Source organism: Echeneis naucrates, chromosome 4 (genome assembly GCF_900963305.1).
Source record: "Echeneis naucrates chromosome 4, fEcheNa1.1, whole genome shotgun sequence".
Classification (NCBI taxonomy): domain Eukaryota; kingdom Metazoa; phylum Chordata; class Actinopteri; order Carangiformes; family Echeneidae; genus Echeneis; species Echeneis naucrates.
The window spans coordinates 12,314,125-12,336,918 of record NC_042514.1 but is presented as its reverse complement, the minus strand read 5'-3'; the positions used below and the strand labels follow the sequence as shown (position 1 = coordinate 12,336,918).

The 22,794-nt window shown below is 38.9% G+C and overlaps 1 protein-coding gene across 6 annotated transcripts in view; it reads left to right on the top strand.

Moving 5' to 3' along the window:
• The window catches only part of nlgn1 (neuroligin 1), a 239,751-nt gene that overhangs the window by 65,617 nt on the left and 151,340 nt on the right, over positions 1–22,794 (top strand). For 2 of the 6 annotated variants that reach the window (XM_029499462.1, XM_029499463.1), the window contains 2 exons: positions 13,065–13,124; positions 20,472–20,624. In XM_029499462.1, the coding sequence (XP_029355322.1) occupies positions 13,065–13,124; positions 20,472–20,624 (213 nt within the window). Of the gene's footprint in view, positions 1–5,858; positions 5,874–13,064; positions 13,125–20,471; positions 20,625–22,794 lie in introns of all 6 variants that reach the window. The other 4 variants (XM_029499467.1, XM_029499465.1, XM_029499466.1 and 1 more) reach the window with 3 other exon arrangements.

The following is a 22,794-nucleotide window of genomic DNA, read 5'->3' as shown; positions in this document are numbered from 1 at the left end:
GAACAGTTTCATGAAAACTTTTCATTGTCAAAAACAAAAAACAAAAACTTTTTTTTGTTTTTGTTTTTGACAAAGAATCCCATCAACGTGGCTCTGGCTAGGAGAAGGACAAACACACATCCTCCAAAGGCAAGTCACTGAAGAGAGAAGGAGCGAAAACGGAGAGGAGATGAGGGGAAAAAAACATGAAGACATCATGTGACCGAGACGTGACGAAAGGAGGGGGTTTTTAAATGTCAGTGTTTCAGATGACAGCAAGTCCCAGCTCTAATCCCCCCTGAATCTCTTCTCTGCTTTCTGACACAGAAACAGCACAGCTGAGTGAAGCGCTCCATCCAACACACAAAAAGAATACATAACAGCATCCCTCAGAGTTGTGCTGATGATTAATAAATGAGTATAATTTTATATTTTATAAGAGTGAGAGTAAATACCGTTAGTCATCGTTTAGTCATAGCTGCAGAGAAATGACAATCACCTGCTCACATGCATTAGGTTTTTATGAATTCAAAAATGCAGCCCGATTAATAAACAATAGAGCACTAATGGGTTATGTAATGTAATTGCTTATGTGTATGTCAGCTCCTCACTAGGGTGTTTGATCAGATGTTTACTTCTGCATTGTGTAATCTGTTTCTTATTCCCCACACTGTGAACAGGCCACAGTTGGTGCATCATTTCTCCCTCAAATCTATTTTACACTTCACTCAGCCCATTTCTGCGTCTATTTCTTCAGCAGTCCTCACATTCCCTCCTTTTTTTTATCCTTTACATTTCACACATTGCCTAGCTTTAGATGGTAATATTCAGACCAACTGGGTTGTAAAATAGACCGTTCAACACAGTGCAACAGGGAAGGCTCTCCTCTTTATGAAAAATGAATGTAGCTGTTGTCCTTTCAAATGCTTAATACATCCACTGCATAATTTTATTTTCCAATCAGTCTCCGTACAGTACCACCAGACCTACCTGGTGAAGCTCAAACAAGTGCTGACTTTGCCCTTTTGATCTGCTTTATTCAGGCCAGTGTCAGCTGTAGTTGGTGTGCTCTATGAAAGCAAAGCAGATCCACCACAACATAAACCATCATTAGGTCATAATATCGATTAGCCATAGCATTAGGACCCCTGACAACTGAAGTGAATAATGTGTATTGTATTACTACTATTATTAGGCAGCAAGTGAATATTTTGCTCTGTGTTGGAAGCAGGAAATATGTGAGCAGCTCTGACAATGGTCGAGCTGTAATAGCTAGACGACCAGGTTGAAGCATCTCCCTGTCTGCAGTTGTCCATAGCCACCAAAAGTACAAGGAGGGGAAAATGGTGAACTGGTGAGTAACCAAGGCTCATCGATTGTGTGTGGAGCAAAGGCTGGCCATGTCCAACAGAAGAGCTACTGAGGCTGAAATTACTGAAAAAGGTGATAATGGTGGTTCTGATAGAAAGATGTCAGAAGACGCAGTGCATCGCAGGTTGTTTAATATGGAGCTGTAAAGCCACAGACCGGTGAGGTTGCCTGCGCTGACTTCCATCCACAACAAAAAGGGCACCCAAATGTCCTACAGTGGGCACATCGGCAACATAACAAGTAGACCAGATCTGATGGATCATGTTTTCTTTTACATCATGTGGCTGGCAAAGTGTGTGGCAGGCATGACATTAGGATGCATTATGGGGAGAAGGCAGTGTGACGCTTTATGCAATGATCTTTATGGAAACTTTGGCTCCTGCCATTCATATGGATGATGCACATACCATCTGCCCAAACTGTGCTGTAGTGGCCTCCTTCAGCAGGATAATGGTCCCTGCCACACTGCAAAAACAGTTTGGAAATCGTTTGAAGAACATACCAATAAGTTCAAGGTGTGGACTTGGCCTCTGAATTCCCCAAATCCAATGCAATTCAGCATCTGGGGGACAGACAAGTTAGATCAATGGAGGCCGTACCTCCAAACTAGCAGGACTTAAAGGATCTGCTGCTAATGTCTAATAGTTCTGAGTTACCTGTCTGCCTAGATATGGAGCCACTGCACACCTTTTTGGCATTAATTCTGCTTGATGCAGTTAATTTAACACCTCTACATAAGGAGTCTTCATCAGTTGTCCTTGATAAATGAAGTGGGGGTTTTTAGAAGAATGGAATACTGAGTGAAGAAAGAGGATGTCAAGAAATGTGATTGACTTTTTTTTTTTTTTTTAACCAAGTGAAATATGTTTTTTGTGACTCATTGAAAGATAGGGATTATGTTACAGAGAAATTGGAAAGGACTGGATTAGAAGAGTGAAGTGATGCCAGTGAGAATAATAGAGACATCAGAGGAGAAAATGTGACAGCATCATTGTGTGTATGTATGTGTCGGTGAATGTGCATGTTACATTATATGTGTGTGTTTGTTTTCCTGTGGTCCTCTAGCTTACATGCTGGTTCCTTGTCAAGTCAAAGAAATTTGAAGCAATTTGTGTTTTCAAAAATGAGGAAAAACAGATTCAGCCTCCCAACTGGGTGGCTGCATAAGAAACGGCATAGTGAAACGGTGTGACTTAGCCTCACTTCACTCTGTGCTGCTGCCGCCGCTCTCCTCAGCATCGGCCACTGGCCAGGTGCCAGGTATGGAAATACCCCTCAGCCTTAATGGACATTTCATTTAATAATCAGTGATTGATCGCTGCTGGTAATGATGTATAAGCGGGAGGAATCACGGATGGAGAATATGCTAAGTCAATAACTGGAACAGGTAGAGAGCTCTGCAGAAAGATAGTCAACTGTGATGCCAATAGCAGCATGTCTCCTTAACTCTCCAGTTGTCAATATGGCATCTCTTTATTTGCCAGTGGCAATTAGCACCATGGAGTCATGTTGTTGTGTTAGAGTCACCTCACCTCACAGAGCTAATTAGACGCACTTGACCTTTTTGAGACGAGGCTAATTTTAGAGCTAGAACTTTGCCTGAAGACAGGGTTGGTGCAGGGGGTTGCAAATGTTGTTGAGATGTCGCAGACCCCTTTTATAAACACCATATAACGGAGCCGATTTCCTCTCTTTTATACAATATGTAAGTGAATTACGTGGAATAAATTACCCCCCAGGGTTAGGGTCTGTGCTGCATTGCTTTAATCACAGTTCCTGGAAATATCAGCTTCTCTGTAAAAGCCCACCCCCGCGTCCCCTTCTAGCTGCCATAGCGGTCACTCACCATAAAGCAGCTCGGAGTTTAATCCATCTACTCTGAAGCCAGATTTCAGGAGCTTTCAAATTACTCTGATGACACCAACATAAAATCACAGTACAAAATTACTGCCTTCGGTTCTTTCATCGCAGCAGACCAAAATTGAAGAATCTTGAAATTTTATTTATTTTTTTAAGATGTATTCTTTTGTCTCAGCTGACAGTGAATTTTTCACATCTTTGAAAATAATGTTATTTTAAAGCGCAATAGTTATGGAAAGGTTGTAGTGTTGAAAAAAAAAAAAAAAAGAAGGAAATGTTCCCAGCCACTGAAAGCATGGCATAAATTACATAAATTACAATTTACATTTTTGTATGTTTTAAAGAATTACTTATCAAGCTTTAAGTAGTGTAATCTGACATTTAAAGGTGTGACAATGACTGACTGGTGATTACCATTATGTGACCATGAGCATTCATGCTAACACAACTTTTATCTCATTATGACTTACTAAGGCAAACATTTCACAGGTGTGTGTTTTCTGTATTAGGTTACCTGTCGGAACAAATACCACTTAACTGGGGAGTACTTATCCAGCAGGGACACCCCGGTTTGTCTGTATTTGTGCGTATTCTGGTCAGTGTGGTGACGTATGGTTTGGCTCAGTAAACTAGTACTCCAGTTTTCACTGGTCTGGTTGTGTTAATAAATCCGCATGTTTGTCGACACCACACAGTAGGCCTGTCTTTCCGCTAACAGTTTTTCTGGGCCTATTCAGCTCCTTTGCAGATTTCACCCCAGAGACCTTCTCCAATCAAACAGGCAAAGCAGCAGCAGTGACACATAATGAACACAAGCATGCACACACTCATATGAACCTGAACGTGAACCATGTTTCTGACATTTAATGGCATTTAACATGTATGACAGTTCCAAGACTGTTAGTTTTTTTTGTCACCCAGTCACGCTGACTTTGACACATTCTGTTATGCACATGACATGTGCATGTGTGTAACAGCGCATGTTTTTTATCAAGGTGACACATACAGGCAAAACAGCAAAAGTAAAAGTACATGCGTGAAGTGAAGATGAAGGTTTTGCTGTTGTTGTTTTTTAAATTTTTCTTTTTTTTTTATTATTAATCATCAAAAATTAAAGAAAACAATTAATAATCAAAAATATGATTCAATTCTCAAAACTGATTCATTCCTTTTGCTTTGAGTCACATTCCCCTTTAAAGACACCTGAAATGAGAGCAGGGTGGTCTGTCCCCATTTAAATGTTTTACTACTTCCATCAATGTTGTGCTGTGGAGGCAGTTAAGTAAAAGAAGAGAGAGCGTTATGACGGCATAAAATGAGCTCGGATTCATTCCCATGCAGCTGTACGTACGTGGCTTTTACACTAATTGGTTTTGTTACCATGAAGCCAAGAAGGGCTCCTTTTTTAAGATCTCCTTTACGTCACGCTCACACGACAGGGGGCAAGCATTTGAGAAGGTGCTGATTTTCACTAAAATGTGGCTTCTAGCTGTTGTTGGTAGTACAACAAGCTGAGGCACATTGGATGTGTGTATGTGTGTGTTTGCTCTAACTCTCATCCTATTTCACCTTTATATGTAACTGTTTTTGCAGTGTTTCTATTAAAGGAAACCGAACTTCAAAATATTGGCTTGGAAATAGAAATAAAAAGTGGTTAATGACAGAGTTGTGTCTACTGGGGATTTTCAAGAGACTCGAGCTGAACGCAAAGCAGCTCAGATATCATATTGCTCATATGATATCCATATCCTTGTAACCTTTTTTTCTAATGAAGTCCTCATCTTTTTGTTAGTTTTACATGAAAATCATCAGTTTTCGTTGTTTAACAAACAAAACAACAAACGAAGCAATAAAAAAAGGTTAGGTTTAAAACATCTCCAGTAAAAACATTTTCTTCATTGGTTCTGTTTTGTCCACTGCTTTGCTTCAGTATTAGCCAAAATTATAAACTTGTTAATATACGTCATCACAGTGAGAATTTTAAAGACATCAAATATCTGCCTGAATAAATTTATACTTGAAATAAATAGAATTTTTTACATTTGTGCTCCATTTAGAAATTTAAAAAACAACAACGAAAAAAAATTATAGAAAAGTTGTGACATGCATGTTTACTTTACTACTTCAAATTAAATAAATCCAATGCCATTTATCGCTGGAGCCAGTCCTCATGCAGCGCGACGCAAATATATTTTCTGCTGAGACTTGCCTCAGAGCCTGAAGTCAAAATCCATATTTCTTTCTTGTGTAAGTAAGGTCACAAACTTGGGTTTAAAACCTCTGTAGTTCCTGTCATGCCTTATTTCACAGAGCTGTGGGTGAACAAAGAGCAGGGCAGACAAGTCTCAGTGCATAAGGAGAGAAGACTTGACTCAAAACAGCTTGAATGATAAATGGACTGTCCGCCGGCCTATTAGCTTACAGAGTTGGTCAAAGATGAGTCAGTTTGCTAAAAGAAGAAGAAGAAAAAAAAAGCACTTGTCTATTTAGACACACAATCTTGAATTATCCTTGGATATATTTGGAGAGACTGGTCAGTGACTGTTTGGCTGCTTTGGTCAGGGCTCAATCCCCCAATGCCAGTATTTTTTATTTATTTATTTATTTATTTATTTATTTTTTTTCCTTACTTTAAATTTTTCCAAAAGGTCTAATGCTGGAAGGTGAACTTCGGCTCCTCCTGTCCAATGAGCGGCTATGAAGACAGACCATTTGAACAGATTCGCTTTTAGTCATGCTTCAGTGACGCATCCCAACAACTGGGCTGCTTGAAAAACAGTCAACCAATGAAAATATTTGAATACTTAAATGGATTGATCAAGTTTTTAGAGAAGTGAGAATGAACAGTTCCAAGCTGTCAGGGCTTCTTTTGCATCATGATCATGACAGCCTTCTCCAACAACTTTAAATTGGCAATGCAGAGTTATCGGTTAACCTCCTGGCTGGACAGGCACTCGCCACCTAAACCCAGAAAGCCAGGCAAGTGTGAAAATTACCACTGCACCACTATGCCGCATCTTTGCTGGCTTTTCAGATAAGTCAATAATCCACATGGAGAGAGGAAATGCTCCGTAACTGGGAGTAATTGCTTTAAATCAAATAACAGTATAACGATACATGATGTGCCGCCCAACACACTCACGTTCTACTTTGGAGGCCGTCTTACCTAATAAGCCTACACCTGCAAGACCTGCAGCAACTCTCATCATAAACCAGAAACACTTCTGAACAGAAAACACGTCTTTGACCCACAATGTTAACTCCTAATGCTTCAAGCTTTCGTGGTTGATGTCTGCCTCTGAAAAAGAAGTCAAACAGCCCCCCCCCCCCCCCTTTTTTTTTTTTTTTATCTCTTTTTTTCCCCAAACTCTCTTTTTTCTTGCTTGTTTGCACACTAGTCACACAGCTTTGCTCATGCTCTCCCCTCCCAGGCTGCTTGGAAGTGACTCACCAACAGTGTGGGTGTTTGTCTCGTCAGCAGACAGAACACTGGAGGAATGCAAGAATAAAATAATGAGTACAAGGGATGGGGAGGAAGAGAAAAGTAAGTGAGAGAAGACCAAATTGCTGGCAGGCAGACGTAGAAAAAAGTAGCGTTGTGTGGACATGAGACAAGGTAAGAGGGACATTGGAGAGAGGGCAAGCTTTTAGGTCTGAAATGTGTTATAGCTGACTTAGCTGGTCACTGTAGGGCATTTTAAGATTCTGCTTCAAACTTTTATTTCTGATTTCTTATTTCTTATCTTAGGAGATGCTGTCTTTGAATACTTTGGTTTTGTTATCAGGTCATGATTCAAATTATTTAACAACTTACTTTAACAATATACTCTTAATTTTTGTGCAATACCTTTTGCTAGAGCGGTTGGAGACTATATAATACACAAAAAACTGCCTGTAAAACTATAATTCAGATAGAATATACGAAGGGTAATAAGCAAAAATGAGTAAAAGTTAAAATAAGCAAAAACGATAATCATCATTTATTACGACTGAAATGAGTTAAAAAAGGAAAATGGATACAGAAAGAACAGTGGGTTTGCCCTACATTTTATTCATGTATGAGAAAAAAAATCAGCCCATATTCAAAGTTGGAATGTGATAATAAATGCATATGTATCCTACAAATAAACAAAACCCCAACAAACTAATAAAATGCAGAAAAGGGGAAATTTTGCTCCTTCATCTTAAATATATCAATAAGTAAGATTAAAAGGGAATGTTTTTTTTGCTCCATTTTCTCATTCTACACATAATGACTCGTAAATGTGTCCACCATTGAATGTCTTATCTTTCTCTTGGATGTAGAGAAAACGCGTCATATAAATCATTCATTTCGAGAATACTCTTCAAGAGGTTCCTTGGCATTATGGTCATTCTGCCTCTTCTCCCATTATTCCACTTCTTCCTTTTCTGCTGGGAAATTAGTCACCAAGTTTCTTGGGTCTAGACTCCTTTCAGTAATTTTCTCTCTATTGTTCATATGCCATGCCTTTTTTTTTTTTTTTTGGTTTAGTTATTTTAGTCTTTTATCTATTAATTTATTCTTTATAGAATTACCTTGGGCCTGCAGTACTGCACAGTTATCTCTAACAACAATCATTCTAGCATATTTACCTCCAGCCTTTACGATAACCACCCACAGTGACTCTGGCCTAGTGAAGGACATCACAAATCATCACAGCCATCCCTTCAACATCATAAAGCCATATAAGAGAAAATAATATTTATTTCTTAAGGGCATGATGACCACGAGGCACTCGTGAATTTAACTCTTTCAAATCAGTTATAGCCATATAGATCCATAGAGTTTATTGCATTGTGAGGAGAGCGAGTGAAACTGCAAAAGACAGAAGTAAAAAAAAAAAAAAAAAAGAGTCCCCCGGTGCATATGTGGAGTAATATTCTTTTTCCCATTTGCTTTAATGCCACAGATCCAACATGAGGGATGGACATCTGTGGCCACACATCACTTACACATCTTTCAGGCTTTTTTTTTTTTATGTCATCATCTCATTCCCCTAAAACACAGTTCCAGTCTTCTGAAGCATCACTCACAGTCTTTGTTAATTCCTCTCATCAGTTTGTTGAAGTGCATTAGATGCACAGGTTTATCTTGGGGAATAGATTTTGTATTTATAGTTTACAGCCTGTTGGGATTTTATCCAAGGTCAGTAGTAGATTACCTGTTTGGCTCATTGAGCTGTGTGCTGTGTTAGATCCCGTATTTTAATGTCCATTGGTGATTGATTAAGCTGCTGTGTTACTGTGCTGCCGCAGATCTTACTGGTGCATACAGAGAGCAGTATGTATGTATGGATAGCTAGTGTTGGATGTGCGATCGATGCATGGACCCTCGTTGCAATAATGACCTCATCTAGGAAAAGGGGCAAAGCCCGAGGGTTGTGTGTGTGTGTGTGTGTGTTAGCCATACTTTTCTACTTGTTTTTTGAGCTCTGAATTGATGCCGTGTGTCAGAGACACCGAAACTCTTCGGTCACCAATCGATGGCGTTGGGATAAGGAGGGAGGTATGAGGGTAGGCCGAAGAGATGGACAGAGATGGCAGGTTCTAAACCAAGTAAAGCCAAATTTATTTTGAGGAGCAAACCAAGGTGAGGCTAATGGCTAGTTTGCACTCATTATGAATATGTGCAAACATTTCACCTGCCCAGTGATAGATTTAGTACTATTTCAGGTGTCCTTATTTTCATTTCTGCTTCTTGAAATGAAAACAGTATGACTCATTACAAGATCACGTTTATGGCCTCAGTAATAATTTAGGCAATGTTACATGCTTCCAGCACTATGAGGCTGGAAGCGTGTCCAGCACTAGCATTATGAGGTTTGTAAGGACGCAGGGTGGCACTAGATTGTACGGGTGCACTTAATCAAAGTTGACATAGGATAACATTGCAGTAGGAACAGCTGCTCACCTATAACACACCAGTTATGATCCCATTTCAATTATTGCCAACTGTTGCCTCTTCTTTCCTTCCCTCTGATTTGGGCTCTAACTCCTTTCTCCATCTGCAGTCAGTAGAAATTGTTCAGTTTTTTTGATGTTGACAATAAAGAAAAAAGGCCAGAGAATCAAAAGAACAAAAAAAAAGAACTGCAAAGAAGCCACCTCCCCCCTTTATTATTTTGCTTTTAGTAATTTAAAAACATACACTTGGTAAAAGGATTTTGACAAGATAATTTACAAAACAATGCTCATCTATTAGCTTTCTCCTGAACATCTGAAACAGATGGTGTGACCCACACTGCCCAAAGTCATCAACCAGCAGTCAGCAGGCAGCCAGAGAGAGATCAAGGGCGGGCATTGGCACACAGAGAGCATATATTTAAACAGAGATGACATGAGAAGAATTCAGCCCATTCAATTCCATTGAAAGCAGTTGAAAAACTCTTTCCTTGAGCCCACAGCAAGAGACTACATACTGTTGGTAATGTTTTAATGTTTACTTACCTGGAATAATTGGAAGAACAATGGCGTGTGGGTCAAATCCTTCCATAGAAAATCAAAATAACCCCCCCACCAAAAAAAAAATAATAATAATTAAAAAATATATTGAAAAGGGAATGGAAGGATATAAGTAGGTATAATTTCTAGTTGTATATAGTTTTATAGAATTAAAATATAGTTATGAAAGTGAAACCGTTGCCAGCTGAGATATCACAGTGACAGAAAGAAGAGAGCAGGTCAGTGTCGGTGTTTCCCTGTCAGAAGGCAGTTCCAATTGACACCTGAATGATGTCTCTTTCTCTCTGCGTGTGTGTGTATTCATAATTGGTAGTGTGTGTGTGTGATAGGGCTGTCATGCAGCTGTCATGTCTGTTCTGATCCCCACTAACCCTCGGTCAAACAACATGCCACTGTAATAGCGCATGTGCAGACACATCCATCACATTCTCTTGGATTACATTTCCCTCGCAGGTCTTCAGGGAGTTTTTTTTTTTTAAATCACAAAAAAATGAAATAAAAATAATAATAAATTTGGAAAAGTCTTTCTTTATGTTTCTTTGTGGGTCATTAATGTAACAGTAAGTTCTATGAAGTGTTTGCATGTTTTTCATGGTCTTAGCGCATTGCAGCCACTTTAAAGCTTTTCAAACTTTTGGATTTCCTTGTTGCTGGATGATGGAAAGTTGTTCAGTGATTTGGGCTTTTGACATGTTTTATTTGAGGCTTATTTTTAACATACAAATAAACTGCCTGTATACAAACATTTCAGACATCTGAAATAGTCCAATCTGTCATCAAATGTCTCCCCCACTGTGAGGAAGAAAAGATGACATTCCCCAAACCCTTAAAAGCAAAATAAGGATGAGATGGGATAAGCAATCAGGAGGTATTTAATTATTCCTGTACTCTTTACAACAATATGTGTTAAAAAAGCCCAGTACAAAGTCCAGTATTTCTTTGACTTCCATATTACCTGCCACTATGTCACATTCTAGCAAAAAAAAAAAAAACTAAACAAGACAAGCAAGTCATCAACAATCCCAAAAATCCCCAAAATCACAAAGTAACATCATAACAAGAAAATGTTGCTATTTTAGCAACAAATGCAGCGCAACCTTGTGTGTAGTGTAACATTGCGATACAATAGCGAAGCTTCATATGTTATGGCAAGAAAAGCTGTGGATGTGACAGTTTAAAAGCTGATAGAGCAGGAAGTCAATCAGCCTCGTGAAATATATATTTAAGTATCAGCACACAGCCTTCTGTCACTCAATGCAGGGCATGCTAAAAGGCTAACATGAGTCTTTGACAGTGATCTCTCTATGCAGTGTATTCTGTAAACAGGTAACACATCCCCAGACGGCAGATGCCCCGTGTTTCGACATTTCACATTTCGAAAGAAGTGATTCTTGTGTCTCAGCACTTATTCGGCACATGGAAAGCGCAAGTCAGCTCCTGGTTTTCAAATTGCTTGTCAAATTCACAAAGAGAGCTGGGAAACTGCTGTAGGACAGAAGGATATGCTGGTAGCCGGTTTCCTCTGTAAAAAAAATCACTTGAGAGATGTTTGGCCTTGAAATAATCCACCGAACAGTGAATGATAGAATTATTAGCTGTCAATATGAGAGGTGTCAAACGATTTGTATACATAAAAAGATATTTTCAGGCAATATAGTCACTGGATGTTTTAATTTTTCTCCTTTCAGACAGCACGTTTTTTCAACTTTAACTGCCCATTAACCTTGGTCTTGTCTGGATTGTCTTTTTTTTTTGGCTGTGGAAGGCTGGGAAGGATCGGACCACTTCTTGTCAGTAGATGTCTATTTGAAGCCCCACGACATCACAAAGTTTGAATGTACTGTGAACCAAAAAGTGATCTCAGACTTTTTGACCCCAGTGTGTGTGTGTGTGTGTGGTTCGGGTATTATTTATTTTGTGAGGACCTATGTCACATAGATACATTATGGGGAGAGGAGGCAAGTCTCAAATAAATACATTTCAATGTGAAGACGTGTTTCACAGTTAGGATGAGGTTAGTTTAGATTTGGCAAGTGGCAGTAAGGAATGCATTTTTACGTCCTTTGAAGTCATAGGTGTGTGTGTGTGTGTGTGTGTGTGTGTGTGTGTGTGTGTGTGTGTGTGTGTGTGTGTGTGTGTGTGTGTGAGTGTGAGTGAGAGAAGGCTAAAGCACAGCCAGTATGCTTTACAATTGTTCTGTGTGTCATATACCCTGCTGATGCACATTCTCTTCTTCAAAGCTGCATGTTTTCCAATTCAGCATCTGTCTGCACCTCAGTCTCTGTGTCTTTTTGTGGATGGGTGAGTGTGTGTCTGTCTGTCTTGTGTTTTGAACAGCAGGTCCGTGTCTGTGAATTACACTGCACTTGTATGAAAAATGACAATTTGTTGTTTTAAGTGAAGAAGCAGGTGACCACTTCCCCCTGTCAAACTAATCCACCAGGTAATCAAAACCCTGTGAACCTGCCCGGAGTTGGGTCCGTTTTGCTCCGAGAAATACTTTGACATTTTGGATATCCAATATTTGCTGAAGATTAACAGATACAGATGATCAGTGAACAATCAGCTCAACTCCACTCATTTGTGCATGTTAATAACAATCAGGAGGTGAGACTGCAATTTTACATTCGCCTTAACACCTAGTTTGGTTTTTCCAAAAGATAATAGAGCAACAGAACTAAGGACATTCATTAATCTTCTCAAAAGCTATCAGGAGGCTAAAAAAAAGCTACTCCTATATGTCTTTTTCATTTCCTTCTTTTCATTCATTTTAATTTCTCAGTGAAGGTTGCAACTGTAAAGCATGTACAGTTGACACAAGATATGACGGGGGGAGTTTGTCCCATGCTTCTGTGCTCTGCTCTGAAAAATGCAGCTTTTTGGGTTTTTGTTTTTCTTTTTCTTTTTTTTTTTTTCAGCATCTGCCTCGTTCTCTGCTACAGTGATTATTTACAACTGCTGACGTAATGTCTCTGTTATGTATAATTAATGCTACGGTATATAATATTTGAAAGTGGTTTATGTCTTTTGATCCTAAGAGGTTTATCCTCAGTTAAATCTTCATTTTCAGCAGAGAACTAATATTTTTTTTTCATCTATCTTTTTTTAAAAGCCCCTCTTTTCTTGTTGCTCTTTAACTTTCTTAAATGAACTCATATACAAGAAGTCCCTACAGTAAACATGTTAAGTGGACACTGTGGTAATGTTTGACGAGTTTCCTTGTCAGTGTGAAGATTTTTTTTGAAAAACGATGGGGCTATAGAAATATTGAATATTGACATACTTTCTTACCTTTTGAGAGCATCTTTTGAAAGCTGTGTGTGTTCTTGATCACCCTGTTTTCCTCCATCTTCTCCTTCTTGGTCCCATAGGTCCCCTTACAAAGAAACACACTGATGATTTAGGTGATAATGACCGCACGGACGACGAAGGTATTTTTTCCCCTGATGCCAAACTGATTTGCATGACAAGGGAAACCAGACTTACCCTTTCTCCTCCAATTTTTATCTTCTTTGATTTTCTTACATTTCTTGTCCTTTTTTTGAAAGTGATGGACATTTTCTTTTTGCTCTTTACTCGTAAACTCTTTTTTGGCTGGATATGTTTTGTCCTTTTCAGCTTGATGTCTAAAATTTACATGTCTTCCACATTCTTTGATATTAACACTGTAATGTAGATTCTCTGCTTGGATTTGTTTCCTTTTCTTTCCTTTTCTATGTTGCATCCCACCAGCAGATGAAGTAACTATTAACCCTTCAGCCAGCTCTTAACACATTTTTTGCATGTTTTTTTCTTTTTTCTTTTAACTCGTCTCGTTTCTAAAATGAGATCATGTACAAAAGATCAGTCACTGGCAAACTGGCTTGCACCTACAGTATACTTACAAACTCAGTCCTGTTCATGTTTTGGGCGTCAAACCAATACCCTGCAAAGGTATGCGAGTCAAAACCAACATGAAAATACTGGAAAATTCTGTCTAAGAAACGATGGTTGGCATATATGTGTGTTTTGGTTTTTTTGGTTTTCCAAAATATTATGAACTATTATGTGAAAATAACTTTCTGGTCAAGCACCTGCAGTAGTTGTTGCCTTCTGAACTAAGTCTCAAGCTGCCAAATGTATTCTTTTAAATTCACATGAAATGTGAACTGGCGAGCAAACCTGACAGGGTTGGCAGTAATAAAAGAGCCACTGTTTGAGAGGATCAGATTTGAAGTGGCATCACTGGCATTACAGTTCTAAGCGATCATCTGGGCCCTCCATTTTAATGCTTTTCGGAGAACACACAATGGAAACAGCACATAAATTCTCACTTTCTATTATCTTTTAATTGTGATGGGGCACACTTGGTTTTTTCAATCCTTGGATTCTCACATTTTGATGACTGCTTACATTGAAGATAGCAATTTAAATTTTACAAGTATCACTGGGAGTCAGATCTGCCCCGGAGGCAGATATAATCTCAGTGGTTGAATTAAATGACCAGTAAACCAGGGTGAACAGACTGAAGGTAATAAGTAAGAGAGGATGGATCTGGCATTATAAAACGTGACCATGATAGTAACAGCATGGATGATCAACCACATTGTAAAACTGACATAAACGCCAAACCTGCATAGAGTTGTCACACAAGAAATTCACTCACCGCTAACACGAATGACTCCAGTGCCTCATTGTAATGGGACTGTGCAGCACAGTATGCAATAGTTGCATGTACCATTGTCTAAATCAGTCAAACTAAATCCTACATGGAGTCACATGGAAACACCATTTAAAAAGGTATCTCTCCATCAAAAATGCGAAGACATTTGAAATTTCCGCATATGCTTGTAAAAAGTAAGAAGTAAAACCAGGTGGCAGATACTACAGGGCCAAAATTTTGCTTGATATTCAAATGAAATGCTGTGCCAGAAATACATTAATCTCAATAATACAAAGAGACGGACCTTTCCTCACTCGTCATAAACAAGCAGCTCTTTGAAAACTCATATTCAGAATAAAATGTCCTTGATAAAATCCTCTGATGGAGTCGTAGCCCCCTTAAGGTCTCTACAGTGCAATTTTAATGACAGGCAGAACGTCTTAATAAGGCACCTCTACTGTATAATGTGATGAAGTAAACAGCAATTACATCCAAGTAACACTCACAACCATCCAGATCCCTTTGATGTGTGCTATCTTTTTTTTTTTGGTTCCTTTTCTGGAAGCTCCCAGACACACATACAGACACACATGCAGACACACATGCAGACACACATGCAGACACACATGCAGCACCCCGACACGATTAGTGAGAGTCACACAGATCTATTCAATGAAATCCCAGAAAGCTTCAAGTATTATCTCGATAAAGGATGCAGGGCAGACAACTAATCCAGTTTAATATAGAGGAAAATATGCTTGAGAACCAGCACACACACACAAACACACACAAACACAATTCTGCCCTAGCTAGGCTGACTGTAATCAGCTCAGACCCCCCACGCTGACCATCCCAGTGGTTCTTCATGCTTTTGGCTGTTGACCTCTTGTTGCCTTTTAGATGCAAACTCAATAGGGACATCCTCTAACCTCCTCCTCAGCCAACCTTGTCATTTTTTCTTTTTCTTTTTTTTTTTACAATCTCTTTATACTGGGTAAAGCTGGTGTTTGTAATCCTTTTGTGCTGGGAATAGAGATGTAAACAGGAAAGTCCCTGAGAGCTGAGGATTTGTTAGAAGATCCTCCTTTTTTTTAACAACCAAGTCGTGTTTAAGTGTGTGTTCTGAAATTGAGATCTCTTGAATTGTTGTATCCTAGAAGGCTCTTATGGGGCCCTAGTACCCTATATAAAATGTTATACAGCAATACCTGTGAGATATTAATTTTCATATACACGACGAATATATTACTTTGAGGGGCCAGGGTTATAGATTTTGCTGACAGCAAGAGGGCAATCTTGGAACTGAGGAAAAGATCATAAAAGATCAACTGGGGAATGTGTTACCCTGTTCCATTAGGCTCACCCAGCTGCTCCAGAGCTTGTGACATTTTGCTGAAAACCCTATCTTTGAGGCTCCATGATATCAAATACAAGTCCAACTTCTATGTGAATGACATGTGAAAACATAGCAATTAATATTTGATGAATGATTCAGCCAACGTCTAATGACACGGTGAAATACAAAGTTAAAAGTGGACTGACAAATATGGAACCAGGAAACATTGAGGATGCTCACCACATCACCGCCTGACATGGCCCCTTCTGTCCATAGAGACTATGCAGATTCAAAAACCATGAACCCAAAGCGTACATGCCACAAACTAAACAAAAAAGTATTTTGTTTAGTTTTTATTTGCGTCACATATAGTTGATGGTACATTTGGAAACAAATGTACAAAACAATGTATTCTAGTAATTCTCTTTGGCAAAAAATAATAATAATAACTAAATAAATTATTAACACAGCAATAAATCATAAAGCTTATAATTTTCAGTTTCAGTTCAAATTATTTTGTTCTTCTGAGTTGAGTAGACTTAATTGTATGACTATTTTTGGGGATGTCAACAATACTGTCAGAATGATAGCAGCGTCAAATCAACGCCTCTATGAACAGTTCCATTATAGACCAAACATTAGAACCTTCATGTCATTTGACAGATTATAGATATTATAACCTTCATGCATTTCCAACATCTTATTTAAATATATATATATATATAGCCCGCATGCCAGTGGTTCTGCACATTAATGATTGGCATCAACACAAAAGTGCTGATTATACAGCAACTTCATCGCTGAGCTACATTTTGCTTCCTGTAGCTTTTGCCAAGAGTCCCTGCGGCTTTGCTCATTTCAGCAAAGGGCTGAAGCCAGGACATAAAACAAACAAACAGAAAACAAAAAACACACCTCTGCTCTCTGTGTCTGCTATTGGTTTGATAAGTCCTCTACACCGGCAGAGGGAGAGGAAACCAAAGTTGTTGAAACAGCCCTGGGGCATCTCCCAGGTTTTGCTCAGAGAAATCTGAAGCACCTGAATCTCTTTGATCATAACCTCATCCCCGGTGAAGCAATGATCTTCGCAGGGTACCCATCATCTTACTTGCTCTCCCTTGTCCACACATAGACCTAGGAAGATTGGACATCCGGATACAAGATTCCATCTCAAAGGAACCTTTCATCTTATGCCAACCACCATTATTTAAACCAAATAAATATTATTAGCATTACAAATAATAACGTCTTCAGTTTCAGAAATCACCTTGACTATAGTAGTCAAGCTCACGGCGCGTAGAACTATGATGGGAAGAGATGAAATCTGCAATCATCTGAATGAGGATTAATTGATAAATTAGGGGATGGAAGGGAGAGGCTCAGGCTTAGAGCAATTTTTTGGCTCTGAAACCTGAAGTGGTGTCCAAAGAAGGATGCCAGGAAACCATACTGAGAGAAAGCTGGAGTGCATAAACTTAAAATCTCAAGGTAACTTGTATGTGCGTGTATATACACTGGGAGTTGTTTCTGCCAGTAAACCCAGGTAAATTCAGGTAAATCCATCAAATGCACAGCCACTGCCAAGACAATTTTATCCTAATCTTACCTCATTACCACTGACCGTCTGAGACAGCTAATGTAGAACAGCCACGCTCATGTATCTGTCTGCGGTGAATTATGTTCATGTGATACTAGCTGAGCCCACATATACTTGTGCAGAAAAAAAAGTCTTATTACACAACTCCAACAAAGAGTAGAACAATACAAAAAACACCCAAAACATCCATGTTCTGTTTGCTTTAACAGGGAAAAAAAAGAAACTTTCTCTATGATGAGTAGTTCCCAAGAGGATTTATAAAATCAACAAATCTACAATCTTCAATCATGCAAGTCCTCGTCATCGTCATCCTCATTCTTTATCTTCATCATCACAGCTCTGTCTTGATTGTATTCCACTCACTGGATGTCATCATAATCAAGAAAATCGCCTTTGCTGTGATGGCTTTCATTATCACTGCCACTATCTTCATTCTTGCCTTCACCGTCACTTTTGGGGTTCTCCATGGCTTCCATTGGCCATTGTTAAGGCCGACATTTTCATGATTACCATTAGAATTACCAGAAGCATCCTCATCAGCATTGCCAATCTCACCGTGGCTGTCATTATAATCAGTAGCGTTACTGTCAAGGCTGGAGGCCCAATGTTACATGCATTGTCGGCGACATTGTTCGTGTCATAGGTGGCCGTTCCCATCATCATTATCAACTCTATTGCTAAACCAATACAAAACTATAAACCATCCTCATGATCTGCCGTGGTTGTTGTCACAGTCGACCTCACCCTTGCCACCATACATGCTTAGGCAACTTCATCAATATAATAAACACAATTATTATATTCTCATATCCACCATCATCATCAAGGTAACTGCCGTCATATACACCATCGTCATCATCATCATCATCTTGGTTGGCTGCCTTCTGTATTAACACTGATATCACTGTCATCAACAGAGTTATTGACATGATCTCTCATCCCACTTCATCATCATTCTTGCCATTTAATTGTAGATATGGGCATCGTCGCCATCATCCATTATTAATACTAAATAGTAATGACCAAATTCAATGACTGTCATGGAAATGGATATCGACATGCTCCAATTTTTCAATCACAAAGGGTTTTTCCGTTATCATCATCACCGCCACTACAACTGTCATGTCACTATTGCATCACCATTACTACCCTCACATTCACTGTCATTATTCTAACAAACATCACATTACCAGTATGATGAGTTTTTTTGTTTGTTTGTTTTTTTTTTTTTGTTGTCATTTGTCCCTCTTGTCTTTTTTTTTCCTTTTGTCAGCATACACACAAAACTGTACTGCAAGGTACACACACATGCGCACACTCTAAAAATCCAACCAAAAAAACACCACAAAGGACGGAGAATGATAGAAGTGATGTAATGAGCTCTGCACAGATGGAAACAAACAGTAGATAATATAGTATACACGCAAAAGGAGATTATATAGGTCTGTCTTATGTTTTTTTCCTGCTAGATTCTCTTTTACTCATAATCTCCTTTTCATTTCATATATCTACTAAAATGTATCTTTTGGAAAAAAAACAATTCCTGCACTATACAGACATACAGTCATACTTTGCTTTACTTTACATACTTCACTCACAGATTCTTATTTGGGTGACATAATGACTTGTTTCTTCAGAAATGTCATCTTTCTTCGTTATCAGTCACAAATGAAGGTAGGCTTTCCTATGAACTAGGAAAATTGTGGCATTTCTATCATTGAAAACACACTGAAGCACATTTGGTGAGGGCCTCAATTTAACAGCCCCATAAAGACCCTTTCCTTTTGACAGTGTGACTTAGTCCCCATGTTGTTAAAGTGCGTGATTTTGGGTTTGGGTCAGGCTACCCCCAGGATTTGGCGTATGTGAAATACTGAAGGGAAACCTTCAGCCCTACCTTTCTGCCACTTTTCCTCACCGTACTTTTTTTTTTTTTTCTTTTTTCTTTTTTACTTCCTCAACTCCGAGGTGAGGCTCTTCCATTTTCTTGCTTGATTAATTTTTTATTCCCCATAGACTCACTGATCTCTCCCTGGACCCCAGTCCGTCAGTGGTAAAACATCAGTGGGATAAACGATGTTTGCTGCCGCATGTAGTGATGGAGAGAGTTAGGAAGTAAGATGAAAAGCTTCATCTCTAGGATACAGAAGATGAAAGTGAAACCTTGTTTTGAATGTGGGTTGCAGCATGTTGTTAGATCTCTCTAAGTCCTCTCATCCCTTTAGTTCAAAACATAACCCATATTAAAACTACGTCAAGGGCTAAAGCTTAACAATACAGCCGTCCTTTTTTCCTGCTCTAATCAGCCAGATGTAAAGCATTTCATACTTCATTTTCTGCTGCTATTAACAAGGTAACCATTTTTTGACCTTGACATGTACAGCAGCACAGTAAAATGTAGACCAGTGTTGCTTTGTTAAAAGGAAAAACCCACAGTTTTAAATGATTTCAATATGGCAACTCAGCATCTACCACAAATTTCATTTAGCTGGTGCTTCATTACACTGTAACTGTGGAAATGATTTTACTTTAATTGAGAGCCGAAGCAACGCAAAAAGAAAAGGCAAGTGTTCCAATCAATTTTCACTTGTGTTTAACTTCACCTAAGCTAAAAATGGCCTCACATACATTATAATCACAAAATCTAGGCAAACATTTCCCTACAGCAAAACAACCGGGCAGTGTTAACATGAATTTAAATTAGAGTTTCAATAAAGTGGTTCTTTTTCATAAGATTGCCAAGCCTAATATGCGATTTTTATGAGATTTTCTTCCATATTAATTGCACAAGTTTTACCTCAACATTGTATGACAGTTTAGATTGCAGCTCTTGCATGTTGACAGTCCATTTGCCTGTAGGAAAATTAAAACTTGCTCCATTAAATATTCAGTTTTATTAAAACCTATATGGAATTTAGTATGGGTTAATAAATAAAGAAAACAGCATTTTCCAATCACCACAAACATGTCACGGCCTTCATGTAGAAAAATAAACGGTTTGACGCCCCAAACTAACAAGGTCTCCACATTAAAAAAGCCAGTGTGCCAAGATTACTCAGAAAAAAATAATCAAATGAAAGATGTGGCTAAAGCCTCCTGGATTGAAATTGCATTTCTTGCTGTCACCTTCAATCTGTCAACTAATCAGTCCCTCTGCCTTCTCCACCTCCTCCTCTTCCTCCTCTTCCTCTCCCCTCCTTCAGACATCAGGGAGAGTGGAAGCCCCAAGCCGGTGATGGTTTTCATCCATGGGGGCTCCTACATGGAAGGAACGGGAAATATGTTTGATGGCAGCATCCTGGCCAGCTATGGAAATGTGATTGTCATAACTGTTAACTACCGGCTGGGCGTCCTAGGTAAGGATCATGCTGTAAAGTGTGATACACAACCATTGTTCTCCTTTTGTGCCTGCGCTGGCTTTGTTGGTTTCTTGGGGATTCCATTAGTTGGCCTGAGGGCTAAAAGTAGGAATTGAATATTTTCAATTTCTTTTTCTCTTTCCACCATTCCCTTTTGATTTCACTGCTGGTTTCATTTCAGAGCTCAGTCTGAGTCCGAACATTAATAATTGTTCCTGACTGCTTTTCTTTTTTGTCTCGTTTTTTTTCCCCCTACCTTCATTTATCCCTTCTTGCTTTTGTTCTTTCTTTCTACATTTCTTTTAATGACCTGTGACCATCACCTGCTAGTTCTTCAATAGGAATTGAGGTTTCTCACTTGGTTTCATTGGGTATTGTTCTTGTTGTCATAATAAGAACTGGTGGGTTGTCAGTTTTCAATCATTTCTTCATCACGCTTACATTCAGAGGATGGTTTTTAATATGTCGGGGTTGTGCTTGTGCTTTTCACCACTCCTAGTTCATCGAGGTGCATGGTTATCCAAAAACAATCTCCTGGCCATATTGCTACCAGCAAAAGAAATGCTCCAACAAGCCTTTACCAGATGTACATGATACCGATTATATGATTTGTGATTTAGCAACTATACCTTGCGTATTCATCAGCGAAATTTATGGTGGGGCATGACATGCCAACCCGGTTGCTGCTACTTTTCGTGTCAGTCCTTCACTTGATTCTCACATAGCAGATATTAATCTGTCTCTCGTCCGTTCTTTTTCATTCCGATCCCTATTTTCTATTTCCTTTCTCCTCTATCGTCTCCCTTCTCATTAGTCTGATTCCTAATTCCTTTCCCCCTGTATGTGGATGTCACTGCCTTATCCAGACGGCAGGTATATACTGTGACACATGGCGGGTACAAAGGTTTGCCGGCTCATTCTTAAAAATGAGATTTTGCGCTCATTGGTTTCAGAGGAAGCAACCAGTTTCATATCGAAGTAGTTTTTGTCACTTGTTTTTTTTTTTTTCTCTTCTCCCTTCTCTTACTAAACCATACCATGATAAAGATATGGAGCAATATCCGCCTTTCACTCAACTGAAATACCATTTGTGTGGGGGCGCGTGTGTGTGTTTATTGTAACTGAGCATATATAGAATGAGCATAATGCGTCGATGCTTAAGCTTGATTCTTATAGATGTTGATGGAGGCAGAATGCGAATCACAACAGTAATGTCCTCTGCAGGTGGTCTTTATAGTCTGGATTTGGGCATGGATCTCATTCCCGTGATTTATCTTTATTTGTTTGCATTGCAAATACTGAATATCAGTGAAACTTTTTTCCATATGATCTCGTAAAAGATATTCAGCCTTGTGCATCTTTTGGGGGGAACAAAAACACTCACAAAATAGGAAAATGGCAGGCATTTGTGCCTAATACGCCAAATGGCCAAATTGCTGTTTCTATGGGCTTCATCTGCCACAACATATTTGTCCTCCCTCTAACTATTTTGTGTACACAGTCTATTACAGACAGACTATACAAGCTGATGATGAAGTTTGAAAAATTAGAAGATAGCTTATTAAATAAATCCACAGCTGTGACTACATAGAGGCCTGAAAAAGTCTGAAATTAAATGGCTTGCTCAGGTTTGGGCAACAGGCTAAATCGGACGTGGACAACAAAAATGCTTCGCTTAAGTTTGGCTGTTCATGCCTCTTGGAAATGTAACCGTCTATTAGCCAGTAAAGGAGCTCCTCACCCATCCTGCTAGCAACCTTCAATCCCTGCCAAACCACAGAATTTGATATTAAAGAAAGCCCTCCATTATCTGTACTAACTAATCATTAGTTCCTTTTCAATAACCACTTACTGCTTTTTCAGGGTCATGATGGAACAGGAGGTTGTCCCAGCATGCAGAACAGTATTACACAGACAAGATTATACCGCACATATCAATGTAAGCATTAGCTGAATGACACAAAATGAATCAAAAGCCATGCTGCATTTGTTGGCTCGAGCATCAAGAAGGTTTTATCCACTTATCCAGTTTTTCATGTTTTTTAGACTAATTAATTGATATGCCAAATTATTTATCTGTAAATATTGGATAAAAAGACAACTATAACTGACTTATTGGTGGGGGGGGCTCTAATGCTCAAATATCAGTAGCTACACTTTCCAGTTT